This window comes from Lineus longissimus, chromosome 3 (genome assembly GCF_910592395.1).
Source record: "Lineus longissimus chromosome 3, tnLinLong1.2, whole genome shotgun sequence".
Lineage (NCBI taxonomy): Eukaryota > Metazoa > Nemertea > Pilidiophora > Heteronemertea > Lineidae > Lineus > Lineus longissimus.
Window position 1 is genome coordinate 19,020,207 of NC_088310.1, and position 22,421 is coordinate 19,042,627.

At 40.4% G+C, this 22,421-nt stretch overlaps 1 protein-coding gene across 2 annotated transcripts; it reads right to left on the minus strand.

Moving 5' to 3' along the window:
• Window positions 1-2,876: 2,876 nt before the first annotated feature.
• Window positions 2,877-21,082, minus strand: LOC135484109 (ribosomal protein S6 kinase alpha-5-like). 2 transcript variants are annotated; one of them, XM_064765237.1, is made up of 16 exons: window positions 21,016-21,082; window positions 17,527-17,595; window positions 16,737-16,955; window positions 16,306-16,421; window positions 13,602-13,712; window positions 12,994-13,077; window positions 12,718-12,821; window positions 12,320-12,464; window positions 11,907-12,068; window positions 11,337-11,459; window positions 10,819-10,895; window positions 10,262-10,406; window positions 9,731-9,901; window positions 9,289-9,495; window positions 8,743-8,893; window positions 2,877-8,527 (listed from the first exon to the last, which is right to left on the minus strand). In XM_064765237.1, the coding sequence occupies exons 2-16, from the start codon at window positions 17,588-17,590 to the stop codon at window positions 7,761-7,763; spliced, it is 2,646 nt and encodes an 881-aa protein (XP_064621307.1). In that variant the 5' UTR covers window positions 17,591-17,595; window positions 21,016-21,082; the 3' UTR covers window positions 2,877-7,760. The 2 variants fall into 2 exon arrangements, with proteins under 2 accessions (XP_064621307.1, XP_064621306.1); XM_064765236.1 differs by lacking the exon at window positions 21,016-21,082 and adding an exon at window positions 20,203-20,342.
• Window positions 21,083-22,421: the final 1,339 nt, after the last annotated feature.

A 22,421-nucleotide genomic window follows, 5' to 3' on the forward strand; every position in this document is an offset into this window, starting at 1 on the left:
GCGAAATACTGACAATATTTATTTCACATTAGTTCTCAACTTGATTCAAGTTTAATGATGTGAATTGAAAGGAAGCCAGGGGGTTTAACGACACCCGCTGATGTCTCCTCTGTTGCCTCAAAATGACAATTAAACACTACAGAATTAAGTGTTCCCGTTAAAGTAAGGATTTATGAGAACCATTAGGGAGGAGCAAGGGAAAAGGAGACCTGAGATGGGTTCTGACAATGGCGACGGCAAGATGGGACATGTGGCTGGTCAGGAATACTGATGGCTTTGTGTGTATCTTTAGAAAATTGGACCTAAAATATGATCGTCTGGTTTGTTCTTTTATCATTTGGTGTTTTAGAGTCATACGAAATATTTAGGTCATTAATGTCAACTAAGTCATGATCAAGAGGGAAAATTAAAGCAGTTTGAGTTGCTGTGTATTAATTGGCCTTAGAATTGGGGCGTACATGTTTTACAACATTTTATCAGAAATATACAAACTCTAAAGGCCTAAGGCTGTTGTGTTAGTTAAAAATTTGAAATTACATGTAGGTGCTTGCATGATAACTGCAATGTGGATGATAACTGCATCGAGTATAACTGCATTTCTTTATAACTACAAACGGCGTGCCCCTTTGTTAAATGAAATCATTTTAAACAGCATACAGAACTTCATACATCATTAGTTAGCTATCTTCTATATTTTCTGACATGTCTAAGAGTCTTTTTTAAGGTATTTGTACTACCTTAGAAATATTCACCTTTAGCTTAAAGACAGTAATGTACACTTTTTGCAGCGATTAAAACTACAAATTGGTGTAAATATATTCACTTACCTTCAATATATGCACTTACCTTCAATATATTCACTTACCTTCAATATATTCACTTACCTCATTCATGATTCAACAGCTCAGTCAGGGCCAGAACATCACTTGTCTTTCCAAATCTGCATTGAAGAACATGTTTTTCTGAGACGTCTAGGGGACAACCATCCCGGGCCACCCACTAACTACAGCCCTGAAATTAAACAGTAGGCTGCATAATATCTGGAAATAAAATAAAAATTGTGAGTATGTAGGCCTAATACTGGTATGGGGACAAAGATACTGGTGTCCCGAAAAAATGAGATGAGAATAAGGGGGACTAGGCCTATAGGCATTTGACCATCTTTAAGTAGGGCCCTTGGTCATGTCAGACTCGGCACAAAATATATTCCTTGTACAAGCGACAATCATTTCGACGTACTGTGAGATATGAGAAACCCCTATGGCCGAAGTTACATAGACCTCATTCGTTCATTTCCCAGGACTCATTTTCCCCTTTTGCTTTCGTGCCCCTGTAAAAAGCACGGCCTTGTGGCGTGCATTCACCGAGGAATGAAAGAAAAACCCGGAAAGTGACTCGTGGTAAATGAACGAATGAGGTCTATGTAACTTCGGCCTATTGGCCTTTATTGGCGACTTTGTGTAACTTTATCTTGCCTGCCCAGCTGCTGCCTGTATTGGCCCTTTAAATGCATGGCAGATCACCCTTACATCATACCAAATTATCTGTAGAAAATATTTCACTTTGAAATTGACCACATGGGGTGGGGCAGACCCCAATCTCTTTCAAAGAAGGCAAAGACAACTCCAAAAGCCTAGACGTTGTTAGGCAATAAAGAGAACATTATAAATAGCAAACCTTTCCTCGGTCAGCACTTTTTCTTCTACTTATAGGCCTATACAATGTATTCGCATACTGCGTCCTTGGCTGCATCATCATCATCATGGCACTGAGTAGAACCTGAGCGACATCCCTCCAACCTGGTCTTGGACGCGCCATGAAAGAGAATGCAACACCTGGGCGAGGAACATGTGCGAGGAATGGCATGAATGGCTTCCGAGGGACCTTTAAACTTCAACAACTTTACTCATGAGCGCCATGGTAACTGCTCCGGAAATGCCCGACACACCCGACAACGACCGCTACTGCTGTCACCTATGGCCAATGTATGGAACTGAAATGTTGCTCAAATTGGAAGGACCACTCGGCTCACACAGGAATCACTGCTCCTATTCCATCCCGGCGTTTACCAATATTTCCTTGATTATCATTATGGTGGCCTCATCGGCTGTCGCACTGCAATGCAGCCAATGAAATCTATAACAGCAGAATGGCTTCAACTGAGTTGTGGACGATCAGGTTGTGTCATACACAACATTTTTGCAGTCACAACCTCAGTCACAACCTCCCCTTGGTCCAGTATAATCCACTTCCATCTTTTCATTTCATAATAACTGCAGTTCAGGTATCTCGGTTAAAAAAATACTATTTCAGTCCTTGAGACGACCACATTGCCCTAATAAAACCTTCAGAGACAGAGGTACAACCATTCTGACGGTTACAAAATTATGGAGACAGTTGCACAATCTTTTGGGGAATGAGCAGTACTAGACAAGGCTTTGGTCTCAGGATATCAATGTCCTTATTGGGAAATACATAAAGCCTCGTTTAAATTGCAATGGTCCTTGGCAACTAACACAACCAAGTGGTCCTTGGTGTCGCAATAGAAATTGATACCTTGCTTCCTCTCCCTGGTTGTCTGTCTTATCAAGACCACTCGGGCCAACCTTGAAGTAGTTCGAAACTCCCCTCGACTGGTGCTGCATACTTTTGTTTGCACTTTCAGTCAACCCGCGGAGTCTCAACTAGACAACAAATGACAACCAGCCTGGTATTATTAATTCCTAAACCATGCACAGTCCTTGCACAATACCAGAGACAACGTCACAACCACGAGACATTTCTGGAGCTGCAGCTTTGCATGGACACTGGCAATAATGTCCACTCACATTACTCATCAGCTGATGGGCAAAAAGGTTCAAAATGGAGGCAGGATGTCAATAAAATGGTACGTTTATTTCATTCATGGGTACACTTCGGTGAAAATACAAAATGCATAAGTCAACGCCAGGATTTATTCTAAATTACACCTTGAGTCACTGTTAGAGTATGCCGCCTTACACACTACTGTAAAATCAGTCAGGAGTGTTGCGACTTGGCAGCATTTGAGGCAATGAATCAAACCACAAAAGTTGTAACAAGTCCTGACCTGCTTTACTGTAGTCTCGTTCTCATCTTTCTTAAATAGTATTCCAACCACGTTTGAAATTGCCTGCTTCTATGATAGTGTTTGACAAGATAACACGTAACAATAAGTCAACCACCAAAATATAGAGGGGGCTGCATAACGTCATAACTGGCTGGCATTACTTAAAGAGACAACCTGTCCCAAGGATTTCTTCTGCAAAGACCATTTGGTCTCACTAATCCTCCCTCCCAAGTAGTTTTACTGTGCATGTTCAACAACACATGCCCAGCTGTCTAATCTGATGCATTATGTATGGACAAAGTGAAATATTACGCTGGTTAATTTTGCAGATCAGTTGGACCACGAAATTAAGACACACGCAAAAAATCTGATGTTACAGTACACGATTCTGGAGTGCTTTGTTCAGTATGATAAGAAAACACACCCTTTGTCAGTTATTTTAAAATACTAGAGCTCCCTTTACATTCTATATTCCCAGTCTGGGAGTCTACACCTCCATTACCCCTGGAGGGCCTACTGTTCACCAATCCCACACTATAAGACAACTGACTAGCTACACCTACAATATCAAGTCTGCACAAGTTTTAAGATTAGGGTAACCAAGAGCAACAGAGGAAACTCACAGACAGGCAATACAGTACCGGTATTCAGTTTTTGCAAAATTCAATGAAGCTGACACTGACAACTTAAGTTAACAAGAAAATCAAGTTCTTTTAACATGTTGCCAGCATAACTTTACAACCTCATTCACCGCAAATGTTTCAGATAATTAAAAAAAATAATGCAAAATAACCCCAAATGTAGCCAAAATACAAAAATGTATGTTACACTATTTCTAATACAAAACATAATTAGAAATTTACAGACTCGCCGGATAAATAATTTAAGGCGCCCCACAAACAAGTAATTTTTGTTACTATGACCTGCAATCATGATAAAACATATCAAACACAGGGCAACTGTTTTTTATGCAGACAAGTGATCCTTTTCTCACTCATCGCAGCGATCATTGTCGTAGGCCGCAGTGATAAAAATCGTTTGTTTGCACAGCCCTTATGTCATGATCATTAATGCCAGACTTTGCATCAAACCCCTAAATTTGTCTTGATATACCTAACAGGGGTGGTTGAATTACACCTCAACCTCACCCATGCAATGGACATCATCACAGATTCTGATTTCGAGCTTAAATATTGACAATAAGTTAGGAATAATTTAAAAGGAACTGAAGGAAAGTGTGGATTAACGAGGTTTACGGTACAGTTACAGAAAACCAGATGCAAACAATCAACTGACAATCAACAGAGAAACTGGGAGACTCAACAGAACTTATGAGTATTGTACAAAAGAGTAGTCAGATGAAACCAATAAGTTATAAAGTGAAAGAGTAATGATTTAAATGAAAAGGATATAATTTACACATTTAAGCAAGGAATGATCCGAGTGCCAATAAGAATGCGGACAGGATCAAGCCTCAGGCAAAACCACAGGTTTCATGTTTAGAAACGAGATATAACCTACAGCTTCAGCACTTAGTTCAGCTCTGTGTGGAAAGTAGCTCATCTGTCACAAATGGCAAAAACATTTTTCCAATCGGCTACAAGCCTTTCAACCAATCTGACAAAAGAATTCCTCGATTTCAGATGCACTGATCACCATACGTGTCATCACCGAGCAACATCAGCTTTCACTGACTGGTCACATGACGTTGTTTGTCCAATGAGTGATGAGTGGATTTGCGGCCAGGCACTACCAGCACAAAAAATTGGCGATTCAAGGCACATATAGTCAGTGACCCTAGACAGCGGCGAGTTCTCACCCCAAACCCAGATGGTGGGATGGTCCCATGGGTCGAGACAGCGGATTTTGTTCCGACAATGGAGTTGGGAATAAAATAACATTGAGGAGTACTCCCATGTTGATTAGAGCATAGAACATACAACCATGATACATTTTACATCACAGAGGAACAAGATTTTTATCCCATTAAGATGACTGTAGTCGAATAAATATAAATAATTTATTGTATAAAATACATTAAAAGTGTATATAAGATTTGTTTCAAAGATCGTGGGTCCAGGAAAATCCTGAAATATAAATTAAAGGGGTGCTTATTTAGACAGATTAGTCATATAAATCTAGAAAAGAATTTAAAATCACAGTCAAACAGGCAATTATACTGTTTGTTCATTATTAGGATTCATTGCAGTGACCAATGTTTCACCCTACCGTCTTTGCTATCTTCACTTGTCAAGAAAACAAAGTCAAGATATTTTGAAAAATTTACATTGCATGTCTGCAGGAAGATTTGTGCTTTTGTAACTTTTGTTGGCGATTTTAATTGACTGTCCTAATAACCACACATTAAAGGTCCACTTGACAAGTATGATAGCACTCAGTTTTATAGTTTTATGACTTGAAACACAACTTAAGTAGCTCAAGAGTGTTTCCTGTAAAACTCTTAAATGAGTCAACTTCCTCAATGACACAGTTAAAAACAGACAGAAACCAGCTTCGATACTCAAGAAACTTAACACATACCACACTTTACATAGCAAGATCATCCGTAGATTGAACTTTTAAGCTGGCAAACTACTTCCCCAACCCAACAAAGGCATTCAAAACATAACATACAGTATCATTTTGGTGATATTTTTAACGACAAGGACTTAAATAGTATAAGTTAACCATAACTCGGGCATAAGTTGTGGAAACGTCCAGCTCGTGCCAACAAATAAATACACAATGATTAGTGACCAATGAATCATTTCATTGTGCCCTATGTACAATTTGACATTATGATAAAACAAAAATCAAAATCAACACCAAGCATTGTACATACCATACAGTAGGTACTTAATGAGAATTTCGCCCAGCACTGGATACATCGACTATTTCCATTATGACACCAGCGCTCACCTTCTGCGTAAATAAAATAAATATTCTAATAAATAACTAGGTACCATACATACATGCCATTTGGACTGCTCAATTTTGTGGGTGGTGATATTCACAACTTTTATTGAATAAGTCGCAGACAGAACATCATGACAGAACTAGGTGTTGAAAGATGAACGTCTTCAGATAATGCTGGGCTAAAACCGATACCCTGCTCCTCTATAAACTGGGTAATTCTTGAATACATTAGAAAATGTACACACAACCCGCACGAATTGTCTCTACATTTTGAAGTACATCTGGAGCGCCGTCTACACCGGATTGTTGAATTACATCCAGACACCCTTCGAGTTCTTGTATATTGTCTCCAATAGACATACAAAGCATCTTTGAAGGCATTTTCATCCTAAATTTGCTAGAATTCTATAGCAAAAGCTGTGAACATAGACTGGAAAACAGTCCATCATATCTACTTGGGATGATTGAAATAACACACAAGCTTTGCCAAAACGTTGTCTCTGAGACAAAACTCGACTACACCCTGAAGGACCAAGAGCAATTCAAGGAACATTTTTAAATATAAGATGTTTTAAGAAATTTGCTTAAATCATTATACTGATATTCTCTCGATTAAAGAATTTTTCTTAAAAAATGCTCACATCTGGGCTTCAAATATATTTTTACGCATCTATTCATCGAAATCGCTAAAAAGCAAATCACAATTGATCCCTGAGGGTTACATTTAATTATGCAAATTATACCCGAACTGTACACTTTAAACTTCAAGAGCACTCAATAACCTAACAATTATTGAACACACTTAGTAAGAAAATCACCCATGTCATCTGAGCAGACGTCCAAAATGCCCAACGTTCAAAACACACTACTCATGCACCATTTTACACTCTACACATTCCGAAAACACTACCTTCCTGAATGATCATGTCAAGATAAACAACTGCTCATAAAGGCCTATCTACACATAAATGATGCAAGCCTTGATCATGCACAGGGAATTATGTGTAGCAAGGCATGAGATAACAAAGTTCTTTACAGAGTTTGATACGAGAACTCTAATGCAGAGATAGGCCATAACATTCAACTGGAAACAATGCATTGTGGCTAGGATTAGGTTTTGTACATGTTGCCGACTTAACATCATGAAGTCACAGAGATGGCAGCACCTGACTGGCAACGTCTGAACCCCTTGGCTAGTTTGGAGCGTCACTGACCCCAGCGTATCATCCGATGATGCAGTGACATCATTATGCACATGCAGAGTATGTGAAGCATCATGAGGTCAGACTGGTAATGTGATCAATCACTACACAATCATCGTTAAAATGGTACATAGCAAAGTGTCCGATAAATTAAATTAAGTTTACATATTGCACTTTTATTAAGTCAGATCATTCATAGCGATGTTTAAGCTGCTGTCCCATCCCCTATCAATCAAAAAGAGATAATTACACTATTGAAAGACCAGTGGAGACTAACTTTGTAGTTATTCCACACCAATTGTTGACTTTTCCAACATGTTCAAGGTTAATGTGAATTCAAACTTTTGACAACAAAGCAAGAGTCGCTAGCAAAACTGGAAATCAAACAATAACAGATTTTAATACCGCATATCAATTTCCAGGCGCGACTACGCAGGCCTACTCCTACCCACAATGCACTGGCTGCCCACTAAAAAATGAAAGATCGTGGTAATTCTAGATACTTTAAACTGGGAATGGAACGAACACACTAGTAATCTAACGAGATATTCTCGTCAATCGTCATCAATGACAATAGTCTCTGGTTTATATCTCTTGGACGTCATTGAACTGTTATTATTATTCAACGTATCTGAAATGCGCTGTCCTCTCGGTGGTGTCGTGCTACTTATAATTATGCAATCGTCATCATCATCATCATCGTTGAACACATCATCCATGGGAAGTTTCCGCTTCGCACCATGGGGCGAGACCTTTCCTGAATAAGAACTTGTGTCCGTCGTTTTAGAATTGTCCGGGATTGTACTCATTAATTGCGCAATCCTCGCCTCCTTGAAGCTAAAGTAACCCGAGCTTTCTAGCGAAGTAGGCTTGCCCGAGGTAAGCGCATTTTTTAACGGCGTGAAACCAGTACTACTCGCGGCGGAATTACTAGATAGATTTCTCACTGGTGATTGCGTCACAGGGGACCCCCGCATAGGTGACTGCGTCAAACTGTTTGTAGGGGTAAGAGATCCATTCGACCGTGCACTGCCACTGCTACTGGTACTACTGCGGGCATCCTCGGAACTTTTCTTAAGTTTTCGCCGCTGCGCCAATGGAGCCTTTCCAACGTCCTGCAGACGGAATCCTTCCCGCGCTGCCATATGAAAAGCACCCATTGTAGCATTAAGCTGCTGAGAGATTTTCGAACTGCCTGCACTAAGAATGTCTGGCGTCATTAGCGGTGTAATCAACTGGTTCGTGAAGCCGCACTGTAACCACTCGTGCCTCATGAGAGCGTGCATCTGTAGTCGCGACTTCGGATCAACAGTTAGAAGACCTGAAAACAAACATGACGTAATTCCTCAGTTTTATGCACACTGTAAATCAAACAGGAGCTTTGATGCTCGAGACCACTACCCGAGATATCTTGGATTGAAATATTTTTGTTCAACACAATAGCTGTACTAACTGTTGAAAAGTACGTTCCATTATAGACCATAAAATCCTGAGGAAAACCCAATTCCTAGCTCAGTGTCTTAACCAGGCACTTACCCTTTATGAGCCTCTTCGCCTGGTCAGACACCCTCTCCCAAGCCGGAGCGGTGAAGGTAAATTCCCCTCCTTTGATCCTCTGCATAATACTAGCTGCACTGTCTTCACGACTTCTTGACTGGAATGGTGCTTTACCGGACAACATGGTGTACTAAAATGAGTAAGGAAGAAGATATACTTTAAACCAAAATGACTACGACTTGAATTTAACCCGCTTGAATCTACTGCTGTTACACTTCTTCCACAGCCAACCAGACTTCTTGGGGTCTCAACAGGAGTCGTAAACGACCCATCTCAATTCATAGCCAACACAATCAAACACAACCAGGATACAATCATTGTGATTATCCACATTCCTCAGCAATGGCATGCAATGACACTAGAAAACAGGGTCTTCACCAAGGGACGGTGGCCCATGAACACTTTTCTTCGATGGTGCACTATTACCATTGATCAACCACTGTGAAGAGAGTAGCCAAGAGTACAAATAAATACTGAGGGATGGCTTAAAACTCAAAGCTTTCAGAACTGAACGTCAAGCCTTACCAGAATGACTCCTAAACTCCAGAGGTCACACCCCTCGTCATAACCATTATTTTGACCGGCTACTGTTTGTTTTAACACTTCTGGCGCTGCATAGTACAGGGTAAAACATGGCGTCATCATTGGCTCCTTCTCAGGTTTTAACCGTGCAAAACCAAAATCGACTATTTTTATTTCCGCGTTGTCTACACTGTTCTCGAAGAGTAGATTCTGAAAGCAAGGACACATAAATGTAGCATTTTCTTTTCAAAGGAGCCATGCCTGTCATTTTATCCATAAGAACGGACCAACAATTGAAAGATTTGACACAACAGAGAGTTATGGTAACTCTTTTTGCCCTGTATCTTCACCCTGCTCTGGTAGACTTGCTGGTTCACAACAGAATGTCGTTTTAAGTCCAACTAAATCGACAGTGAAGAGCTTTCAACCATTTATCGGTACATACCTCAGGTTTCAAGTCCCTATGAACAACACCTTTCGAGTGCATGAAATGCACGGCAGACACTAACTTCCTCATGATCTGGCTTGCCTCAGTTTCTGTAAACTGCTTCTTTTTCCTGATGCGGTCCAGTAACTCCCCTCCCTTGAGCAAGTCTAGGATTATGTAAGTGTGTAACTGAAATGGTGATCGTTATATTAGACATGTTAGAGAGCCGATACAGGAACATATTAGGCCACCAGCCAAATCCAAAAACTGTCTTCCGTGACAACATTTCCTGAGGCCAAGTGTTTAAAATACTTTTCTCGTGATGAATTACGTGATCACATCACATGAATAAAAAAATTCCCACAAAAAAAGTTAAACAGATATACAGATTTTAATCACAAGAAGAATATCCAATGCTAAGACTAAGAGCAGTTATGTTAGTTCAATGTTTCACTGTTAGGTGGCTAAACTTGCTTATTTTCCCAAGTTGAGAACATGGACGTTAAACTTCTTTTGAGCAACTGGGCCGTGTAGATTGTTTTCACTCACCTCATCATGATAGACATCATGTAGTTTGACGATATTTGGATGACCCTGACACATTTTCAGGAGATTGATTTCGCGACTACAGTCTTGGCGCCGACTGACTATTTTCACCGCATACTCATTTCCCGTCTTTTTATGAACACATTTTCTGCAAAGTCAAGAAACGAGCTACATTTTAGGACAGCCATTGGTAAAATCTTCCCTCGTGGTGGTGGTGTGAACATCTTGGGTGGCTTGCCCCATACAATGTATCCCTCGAGTGACCCCAACTAACGCCAAAGATGAGAAGAGATTCACGTCACAAACAGTCATTTTTATCTTTCACACCCCTGCATTTAAGGATCCGGAATCCATACCGAACTGGAGATACATAATTTGTATATGCTTAAAATCGAACGATTCTGTAACTCGACTCATCATCTTTACAACACAGACCACACAAACGCTCCTGGTTATCAAAACATTCAACTGGCCATTCAAGACAGATGAATGGGATAAGTACTGCCCTTTTTTCTCATTCTCTATTCCAAGATATTTTCAGGAACCAAAAGCATAATTACCTGCAGACTGAGAAGCTGCCATCACCCAGTATCCCTTCCCTGATATTGATTTCATAATTCTGGAAAAACGGTGAATTCTGAAACGAAACATAAGTGTGTGTACTACTATTGAGGAGAGTCAAGGCCTTTTTATTATACCAATTTGACAACACCTGAATACGCTGTGGAATCGAACATAAAACTTCAACTGAATGGTGGACCAGATAATTTTCCATAAAAACCATCCTCATGCACTTTCAAACAACCCGTCAACACTTAGTACCCTTCACAGGGACAGATTCCTGCGTTGCACTTTCAACTTGATCAGTTTTTCTCACGATGCTCTATTTTGCGCACACTGTCACAATATTCTCCGAACAAGACGGAAGAGTCTGAGCCAAGGCAACAACTACTTGAGTTGGCTTAGTAACAATAGGGTTATGCCGCAACCACCAGGGGAGCTGGGGTGGTGCTTTACCCCGATGGGGATATTCGCCATCATGAAGTTTTGCAGGCGACAATGACATTAAAAAGCTTACCTTGAAATGACTAGCTATGGCAAGATGTGTTTTTTCTGGTCTATGTTCCGTGGAAGGCTGCAAGAAGTCCGTACTGACCATGTTCTCACTGAACAAGATGGAGGGAGCTACGTACGAGTAACCCTGAAAGCAGACATTTCGTTTTTTGAAAGGGAAAACTTGGGCCTGGGATTAAGGTGGCTAGGAAGATAGTGTACCTACTCACCACCACATGGAACGACAAATTCAAGCTGCTCTACATGTACTAATGCTTTCTGCTTGTGTTGCGAGGCCTTTTTCAACTACGATGTAGGTTATCATCCAACTTCGCATTTTAACCCTGGTCTGTAGTGAAACCTTTTTCACGAAACTTCAAATAAGCTGCTCAAACAGCACTACAATCGGAGCATTTCTGACCGGCACCCATTCACACACCCGGATGGAGTAAGACAAGTTGGACAAAGAGACTAGCCTAGTCTCATACGACAGTATGGACCATACCACAGAAGTCTTGACGGCTTGTCGAGTCCGAGGCGCTACATCACAGCAGCTTCTTAACATGCACAAGTGATGCATAAATCAACCACTGACCTTGAATAGTTTCTCCCCATTCATGGGCACAACTGCTGGTGAGTCTGCTGGAAGCATGTTGGTGAATTCTTCTGAGAAGTTACTGACGTCTAATTCGTTTCTGATTTTAGGCTGGAAAGGTGCAGGCAGTTGCTTCTTTTCCATTTCCTTCCAAGCAATATGCTGAAGACAAAGAAGAGTATTGTGGCGTTGGAAAGTAGGTAAATAACCAACAACTTTCCTCAAAACATTTCCAAAAAAAAATCGTTTTGTTTTGCTGGCAGCCCACCCATACTTTCATTTCATAGTGCTATCCTCTCCAGTTTTACACCAAAATAACCATACATGTAGATGACAACAGATATTTTCAACGGAACTTTCGTAGCCAATGGCCAATAATATTTGACAACTTCCACTGACACAGCTACACTCACCTTGAAGAATGGATGCTCCCTGACATCCGACCCTCCCCTGGCGCCAAGTCTTTTCTTTGGATCCTTGGTCAGTAACTTTAGAATAAAATCTCGCACAACCGGCGAAAATGACTTCGGAATGGGCGGTTGAGCTTTTAGAATTCGTCTGAAATCAAGCGTTCAAGCTATTTAACAATGGAAAATGGGAATGGAAAAATTTGCTGCTTCTTATCGTTACAAAGACATGTCTCATTATAGAAACATCTTCCAAAATACTATTATCTGGGAATGAATCAATTAATAAAAATATGTAAAACTACATCAAGAATCGCTACGGTACTTCAAATTATCTGTGGCTACTAACTGAAGTCGGGCCTCTTATGGCATCAATAAAAGTGGGATGATCTGTTGACACTCACTTGGAAATTTCCGTCTGCGAATTTTTCTCTCCATCAACGGTGAAAGGTGATGCGCCAGTCAGTAACTCATAGGTGAGAACTCCTAAGGACCACCAGTCGACAGCCTGCAAGAAAATCCAAGATTACGACTGTAGAAAAGTGTTGAAACCAGGGAGCACATATACTGCCCTACACAGAGTGGCAATGACTAGGCCACCCTTCTATGGTGACAAAGACAGGTGAGATATTTCGATTGTTTTTGATACTTTTTTAAAATATCAAAATTTTCATACTTACAAAGTCATGACCAGTCTTGTCTCCCTTGACTACTTCAGGAGCCATGTATTCTATGGTACCACAGAAGGAGTAGGCTTTATAAGTCTGCAAGATATGAAATAGATATCATCAATCATAATAGACAGAGAGTGCTAGGTTTTGAAAATTTACAATCAAAATCATAACAATCAGTTCCCAGAGTATGATATTATGGATTTTTGAAACGAGTAGTCATTCCATTTCATAATTGCTGTTAAAGTTTACAACCAGATTGTGATTATTCGGATCCCATCCAGAACGCAGACGCCACAAGTGGATCACACCAGAAAATTATATTTCAGTGCTCTAAATAGAATGACAGGCATCTATCTTTTTAAACTTATGTCATTTATACACATACGCAAATGCATGAAATTGGATGGGAGAGTGTTACTGGGTAGTACATAGGTAGTAATCAGTACCAAATTGAAAAGTATTGCAGAACTGAAAGAATCTGACAACAGAGAAGTTTGACGTCACAACTCTGGAAAAGGCAGCTATGATTATCCAATCGTACAACTTTTCTTGTACATTATACTTGATCATGTTGATGAAAATTATCATATCTCACGACCAAGTCATATACCTACTTTTTCATGAGGTAGAAACTCCTTGCTGAGACCAAAGTCAGTCAGGACAACATGGCCCTGAGCATCCAGCAGTATGTTCTCTAATTTAATATCACGATAGATTACACCAAGCTGAAACGATAAAATAGATAAAAATATGTCAAATTGTATGACACTGTCAATGATAATACCCAAGCATTGACACATGGCCTTCTATTTTTTCTAATCATTACATTAGCTCATTTCCATACCTTCCACCCTGGAGTTTGAGAAAGAGTGCCTTCCACATCACAGTCGGTATCCAGCCGTTCCACCCCTGACCTTTTTCTCCCCCATGGTCAGTCAGATCAGACTCCTTGTGGTTCATTCACATTTCTTAACTTTGATTTTCACCTATTTCATCATAGAAGCTGGTTACCAAGTGCCAGGGGGTTGGGTTTGACTAAGGTGTGAAACGAAATGTTATTTCTCATAGTTCATATCACATTGTGTTTGAGAGGCAAAAATTGTGCAACCAATGCACCTGAAAATGTCTTTGCCCTCCCCCAAACAATTAAAGAAAGGACCCTAGACATGGTTGGAAACCTGTTTCAAAACTACATTCATGTTAAGGGGCCTCGGAAAATTATGTGGGTCCCTTGAAACCCCAATTTTCTGAGGGTCTACTGGAAGCCCTATCATCTCGAATGGTATTGTTCTGAACTATGGACAAATGAATCTTGCATGTATCGTTAGATTAGAATAGGATTTCTGTGACCACATGGTAGTACATACAGTCCAATCAAGTTGCCCAGGAAATATTGATCCATTGGAATTAAATGTAAGCCAGAGTGTACACACATGGCACACTGAGGCTGAAAACATGACTAGCAACAAGTACACCATACACTATCATATACTGTGATGCACAATGTACTTTTTATGTCCAAAAGAATTCAGAAAATTCTCTTGATGAGTCTAATTTGTTTCATGATCCGATATAAAGGCGTTATAATTGGAAAGATAACCCCGGAGGCAACCATTGAACCAATTTTTGACACATTCATCGAAGAGTATTTTGAAGATTTCTCTGAATTATGCAATGCGAATGAGGGCAAAATATCTCAGTTGATATTACTGTATACCAATCATTACCATGGTTACTGTATTAATACTTTTTGCTGTAAATTTACTGCGAATTGCATTTTGTTCTTGATCAGGGCTGACCAATGAGAATAGGATGGCTGATAAAGCTTAATCATATTAAGTGTAACATCATGTTTTCTGATGACCCATAACCAGAGAATCAGACATTTGGAAGGCCAATGGCAAGAAAATTAACCATCACACAAGAAAATATTTGAAAGCAAAGCTTAAACATCACTGTGGGCCTACTGACACATTACAATTTTGATTTGGGATTGATTTTTTATTGAAAATTATTGTTTTGTCTTCATATCAATAGAAAGTAGACTAAACAACTCATAATTTCTGCACCTCGTAGACCTCAGGCAGGTAAGACAGTACATGTGCACATGTCGTACAGTTTAACCAAAATGACACATCATGAGTTCAACATTGCAACACCTATTTTCTGTAAGACCCATACTAAAATTTTATAATCACAACATGCAAATGATTGTAAGCTTGCAGTACATTTTAAAGCTTACTCGAGGAACACTTTCAAGCCCACTAGACCTAAATAGTGTGCCCTTTAAAAAAAAATACAAAGTAGGCTACAGCCCATAACGCTTAAGGCTTTTGTTCATGCAACAAACTCTGCTGAGCGACCCTAAGGCAGACGTTACATAGAGCTTCACGCTTCACTCCTCACGCCTCATGCTTCACGGTTCACTCGTGAACCGAAGAATTTCCAAGGCATTTCAACTTAGGCCCTCATTTTTTCCCATGTAACAGGGCTCATTGAAATACCTTGTTAATTCTTCGGTTCACGAGTGAACCGTGAAGCATGAGGCGTGAGGAGTGAAGCTCTATGTAACGTCTGCCTAATGTTCACCGACAATGATCTTGGAGGTCCAACACAGAGTACAGACATGACACTTGGCAGAACTGTGAACGCCCAACTCAAAACTCAAGAACTTAATAGTCTACTTCTTTAAACAGGATATCTTTCTACATGTACTTGTACTATATCTGCATGAAGAATGACCCAGGCTTTAGACATGTCAGATCAGACAGCTGAGTTTTGCATGAACATAGTTGGGAATCTATCCAATAAGTTACAACACAACAACCTAAAATTACATGTTAGATGATGTAACCTCAGGTTATAAGTTCATATTTATACGAGTTCAACTCCGAACAACTTGGGGATAATTCCAGACCCCCATGACCGAGCATGACCCCCCACAAATAAGGATTATTGATTTCTACCCTATTCAGGGTAATGGATGAATGAACTGTGCATCAATGCATTTTGAGAGGCTGGATGTAAAGTGACAATTCAGTTATTCACACGTGAACAGACAAATGGTCAAGAGATTTACATAGAGCAGGCTCCATTGCAGACTGGTTTTCATCCATGAGACATGTGTAAACCGAGGAACGAACTAGCTTCTTATATCTTTATAAAATACATCTTTCTTAATTGTCAACATGGGATTCGTCAGGCAGAGTGTGATTGATACCTGTCAACCCATGGTTTGGTACAGCACCGGCTGCTTAGAAATCAAGGCTTGAATTAAACTGGTAAATAATGAACTACAACAATCACTATGGGATTTACCTTATGCAGTGTCTCCAGGGCTAGCACCACCTCTGCTATGTAGAACCTTACTTGGGATTCAGTGAAATGTTCCCTCTGGTACAGATGAGTGAAGAGTTCCCCTCCATTCACATAGTCTGAAACAAAAAACAAAGACGGTGAAGAACAGCATACAAATCCACTTTCTTCAAAATGTTGACAGCAGGGTATCAAATGTCCAAGCAAATGTCTCTTTGGCATTTCACTCAGATTATCATTCAGATTCAATATACTTTGACCGCGATATCACTTCTATCTGTCCAGGTTAATAACTTTTGTTATTATGATGTGGACTTCAGTCCTTTAAATCTTTCCTTGCATGAATTGAACCAGAAGAAACAGTCTGAAACTCTGAAAGGTCCAGCGATGTAAGAATGCGCCTCATCCGTCTGACGCATCTCATAATTTCTTACCAAGAATAAGATGCAATTTCGCCTCTGTCTGGAATGCATAATGAAGGGTCACAAGGAACGGTGACTGGCGTATAACTTCCAGAACTTGACGTTCGGTCTTGGTGTGTTCAGTGGTCTTTGTCTTTTGGACGATACTTGCTTTCTTGAGGACTTTCATGGCGTACAGTTTGTTGTGGTCAGTGCCCCCAACCTTGCGCACCAGGAATACTTTTCCGTATGCTGTAAGAAGGAGAGGGAGATAACTGCAACATTGAGCACGACAGCAAGGTGGTGAGTGAAGGTGATTACCTCAGAAATGCAAGGAGTGCCATCAATTCTGCTCCTGAGTTTGAATATACGGCGCTTTAGGGTGTCAAAAGGAAAGGCCTGTTCTCCCCATAAAGTAATTCTGGAAACTATGGTTTCAAACTTAAAATTCTGCTATAAAAACAACAGTGGAACTTCTGTTTTGGCAGGACACCCTCTCCATCAAGCCTATAAAAGGATACTAGTCTTTGTCCCAACTTGATTGTTTTCATTTATTTGACCTCGCTAATCAGAACACCTCTCTATTAAGGATAGCACTTCTCAGTCGTAAGGGTTTTCTTAATAGAGAGGTTCTCATTGACCATGACCTCCTTGAGCTCTATAATACTATAGGCCTACCCCACCCAGCAGCAACTCTGACAGTTGTGTGTGTAAACATCCTGAAGACACACTGAAGACAAAGTTCTAATCTTCCTGGTGAAGGCAACACAATGTCACTATCAAGGATGTGTCACAAATCCAAACAACTAACTTAATCACCTACCTCCTGTTCCCAATACTTTAAGAAGTTCAAAGTTTTCCATCCCCACTTTCCCCTTCCCGGTCATGTTAACTGGAAAGAGAAGAAAAACAAACGATTTTATCAAAGGGGCATGCTGTTTGTATCATCGGGTCAGGAAAATAGAAATGCAGGTATACACAATGCCATAGTGCAGTTTTCATTCAGTCATACAGGCATTTTTGCTGAAACTTGGTATAATATTTGTATTTCTCTGCATTTATTTTAAAACAGAAATAGAGTGGTCCAGTAAGATTACATGTCATGTATATGAAAGATTGGCAGAGAAACTGACTTATTTCAACAACAAGCTCTCTGAGTCATGGCCAAACCATCTTTCCTGCCAACTGACAGCTTCCACACTGTGAACAGGCTATGCCAGGACATCTAAATGTTTAAGGAGCTATGCTTAGGCTTTCGAATTGATGATGCATCTCCGATTCCAGCGTTTGATCTGCTACAGTTGCAGGTACGCACAAAATCAAAGCATACATATCAACTCTACCAGCTCGAAGGCTGAAGCCGGGGTACCAGCATTTGTTCGAAGCCTGGTCAGGGCTCCTTGAGGGTGTCCGCGCATAGCCTTGCCACAGTGAGGAAGCAGCAAGTTGGATGAGCAGTCCATACAATCTTTTACAGTCCGAGGCTTGATTTGCTCAGAGAGGGGGTTGGTCATGTCTCAGAGAGGTTGGAGATGCTTGGAGAGGTGGTTTACAAAACCTAGAACAGAGAGCATGTCAAATATATGTTGTGTTGCATGATGATCTGAATATGACCATGGATTAAATCTGATCTATGCTTGATAACTGATATCTTGGATATGGAAGACAGTAAAACTTGTCGCATTTGTTAGCAACAAAAATCTAGTTTATACAAGGGCTATGGCAATGCACTATGCAATGCAACCAAGGGTAGCGAAACCAATGTATACATGTCCACACATGTTTTTCGGATTCATTTAAAAAAAGTGACCTTTTGATATCGGTGAGCTACACTTACTCTAGCACCAACGCTAAATGACATGACATACTTGTATTGAGTATCATGCCAAAAACTAATCGCCATGAACAGTACGTTACTGCATGTAGATGTACTGTCATCTGCACCACACCTGAAATTAACTGTCCTCTCTCAAATTAGAGATTCTTTCCGCTCAAGCATGTCAAGGCCATCAACAGCTTAGATGTACATTCACAACAAACCATTTGAGGCAAACTTCAAAGCATCTTTTATCCTACCTGATAATGGCAGCTTACTACAAGTACAAACATGTAGGAAGTGCATCCTCTCATTCAATGGATTTTTTTAAACCATCACAGCTATCACTTCAGTAAGATGGGTTTGATGTAATTGCATATACATTCTTTCTTCATTCTTCTAGCCTACTCTTTTCTCGTTTGAGATAAGATTGGTTAAAAAAAGGTTTAGCACTAAATTGAAACCACTGACTAAGCTTATCAGATACTGAATGAAATTACATACAACAGAAAAGGCCACTGCAGGGTTAAATACCGAGATTTCTATGAGACTTATCAGTTACATTTGAAGTTGCGCCAGTAAATGCAACTGGTTTCAGTCAGTCAAAGCATTAGACAATAACTAATACATCCTATCCCTAGCTATTGACCTGTACCTTCATGATTCAAGCTGAGATCTCTCCATATCTTGCAGAATACAGGTCCGAGCAGCAGCACAACAGCGCTCAAGACTGAAATTCATATTTTCCACCTCTTCATGTTTCGTCATGGGTGGAGAGGCAAGCAGGGTTAAGTGCCTTGCTCAAGGACACAAAAACGAAAAACAGTGGTCATCCTTCCAAACCTTCTCACTCTCAGGCTACCGATTGTAAATAGCCTGACGCTCAAGTCAAAACCACAGAAGCAAAATGCCAATGCCACTGATATTCTGCTACATTTTAGATTTTGCATGGGGTTCTTTTGGATGGAAAAGAAACTTACGTCGCGCCGAGTTGATAGCTAGTAATAACGTTGTACAGGACGTTACATCATGAAGGTAAGCCCTCATTAGTCGATTCCGCTTCCCCATGTGGTTATGCAACAGTTATGCTCAGTCAGCAAGCTTATTCAGTTATTGTTTATAATAAACTGGGTTGAATTTCACACTTCCTTCTTTTCTTGATCATTCCTTTGTTGTTGCTGGCAAGGGCCCAGAATAGACAAGTGGTATTCTTGCATACAAGCAACACATGGCAAAACCAAAGCATTGTTACATTGAAATGTACATATCGATCACTTACACACAATTACACAACAGGTTTTAAATGAAAAATGACCTTTATCACAAATTTCCCATCACCAACATTTCTACGTATCAACAACAAAAAGAAGTCGGCCATTTTGTGTTTCGACGCAAAACACGTCCGCAAAACATTAAAGTTTTATGCAATCAGGTCGAAAAATACTTGATTTTACGGTCTAGAAATGGAAATTGGATGTATATCTAGCTGCTGAGGGGTCGGATTGTTAGATAGAGGGTATAATATGCATGGGGGTATGGCCCAAACAATCATAAACAAACCAGAGATTTGGCTGGCCAGCTGATTTGATCCGGGCAGGGTCACGGGGAACCAAAACGATGGAAAACGGGGCCAGTGTCTGGCCGATTCAAAGCACCTTTGAGACAACAAGTAGATATATTTACCGTTGCTGAGCTCGTATGTGACCATGTTGTCAATTCCTGAGGATACCTGGGCCACATCTGTGCCCTCCATTTCGACGATTCTGGTAAAATCACCAGGAATCGGGAGGATGGTTTGCTGTCTCACTTCGGCTCAGGTCTCCCTATCCCATCATGCCTTGCGCGCAAATGCGGAAGTGATCGACTGCAATTTTCCAGGAAATATTATAAGAACCCGGTCAAGGGGATTCCCTCTCGAAAACACAGAATAAGTTTGGAGTGGAGTAAACAAAAGCAAGATGAAAGAAAATCAAATGGAAAATAAGGCATTTTTTCACGCCTTGCAAACGAATTGAAAGAGCGGCCCACACATCTAAGTTTACTATAAGCAGCCACGGTAGGCCTACTGTGTATAAGAGTAGGGCTATTAGTCCAGTTAGTACACGTATATAATTATAATTAATTAATTCACACCACTTTGATAATTAGCCTTACTAAACTTGCGTAAGCAAAGAGGAAAAGAGGGGACAATCCTAGATAGGTTATATCAAGAAGCAATAAAGGCTATCTTATTATTAATATTAAGTCTATATTGGTAAAAGTTAACCAAAATCAAGTTAAAAATGCTTATAGGCCTATATTGTCAACCGAACCACAGAAAACTTTCATCATATCACCAAGTAACCAAGAAAAGAAAATACACAAATGTAATCCTTTTGGGGGGGAAGGGTGTGAAGTATAGATATCCTCAAGAGTCGCACACCCATCATTATTCTGTCGCGTTATGTCGCAAACACTGACTGCGAGTGCGCGTTAGAATTTCATTTTATTGCTTACCTCTCTTTATACTATGACCTTTTCCCTTTTTTTTCCAGGGTCGTCGCCATAGCCTGTGCGAATTCGAGATTTTTATCCGTCCTACTGTCCTGTGTCCGGCTCAGTTGACTGTGGCGAGCTCGGTTCAAGGCGGTTCAAAGTGGGTTTCAAGTGAACTTCCAATGGAAATCCCCTTTCAGTGACATGACTGACATTACTGATATTAACCGGTAAATCGATTGAAACCATCCTCGTCCATGAGCTATATCAGATCAGATATTGGTACCACCTGGGAGCAGTAATGGTCGCTAAGATTTTTTGGAAGTACAGGTCTCAGGAAATCTATGACAAAGCCAAAGCTGCATGGGATTCATTGAAACTTCACAATAGCGGAATACGTCGAAACTATTCAATAATGGACTTGTTTCTCTAAAAGTCTGTCGCCTCTGGTCGTTGAATGATAGTCTCATTCATTGACATTTTGATATGATAATTTAATCATAGGCCTATGGTATAATTCATATACATGCATGAATACGCGTCAGAGGTGTAACCTGATGACGTCCTGAAATCAGCCAGGTTCATGGGTTCATGACGGGACACCATGGACCACCAAAACTGAATTTTGGACACAGTGCGGTCCTCGGTTTTTGGGGGGTCAGACTCCTGAATAGTTTTAGTGGCCGATGTGGGAATTAGCGGGAGAGTATTTTTTTGGTCAAGATGGTTTCCTCGGTCGGTATAAACCAAAGCTAAATACCACATTCTGGCTCACGTCTCCATACTTATCACACCTGGTAAGCTATATATACAAAGACCTTCGAGAAGGAAAATATCAAAGACGCAGTAGGGCTACCCGTCCGGCCCGCCGGATGCGCCAATATTGCTAATTGTATAGGTTTTAGTCTCGAGACACCTTTAAATACTGACTGCACATCCTTTTTCCTCACAGGTGACACCCCGGTCCAACCCACAGGATGAAGATTTCAGTTCATAATGTTTACAACAGATGACGATGGTGTCTATGTTCCTTTTGTTGGATTGGACCGGTCGGCTTTTAATTATGCGGCCTTATTGATGCTGATTGCGCTTATCCTCAATAAGCGACCGAGAATCTCAGTTCGGTTCATTGGTCCAGATTACAAAGATGGAATAATGACGCACTTTTATCATGCCCTCTAATTATCTCTAATTATCTCGGCTAATTGCTGATGTGTTAATAAATTAGGGGAAAACTGTCGCGGCTTGTTAACAGTATTCATTTCATAGGGGGAACGGTATAGATGAAAAGGGTAAGATCGAAAGATGACGAAGATGAAAGGCTCATCATTTAATATCAGAAAGTTGTTATATTGCTAATGGACAAGTCTGCAATCCGGTGGTTGTGCCTTTGTCTCCAAGTGAATTTTTCGTCGGAGAAGCTAAGT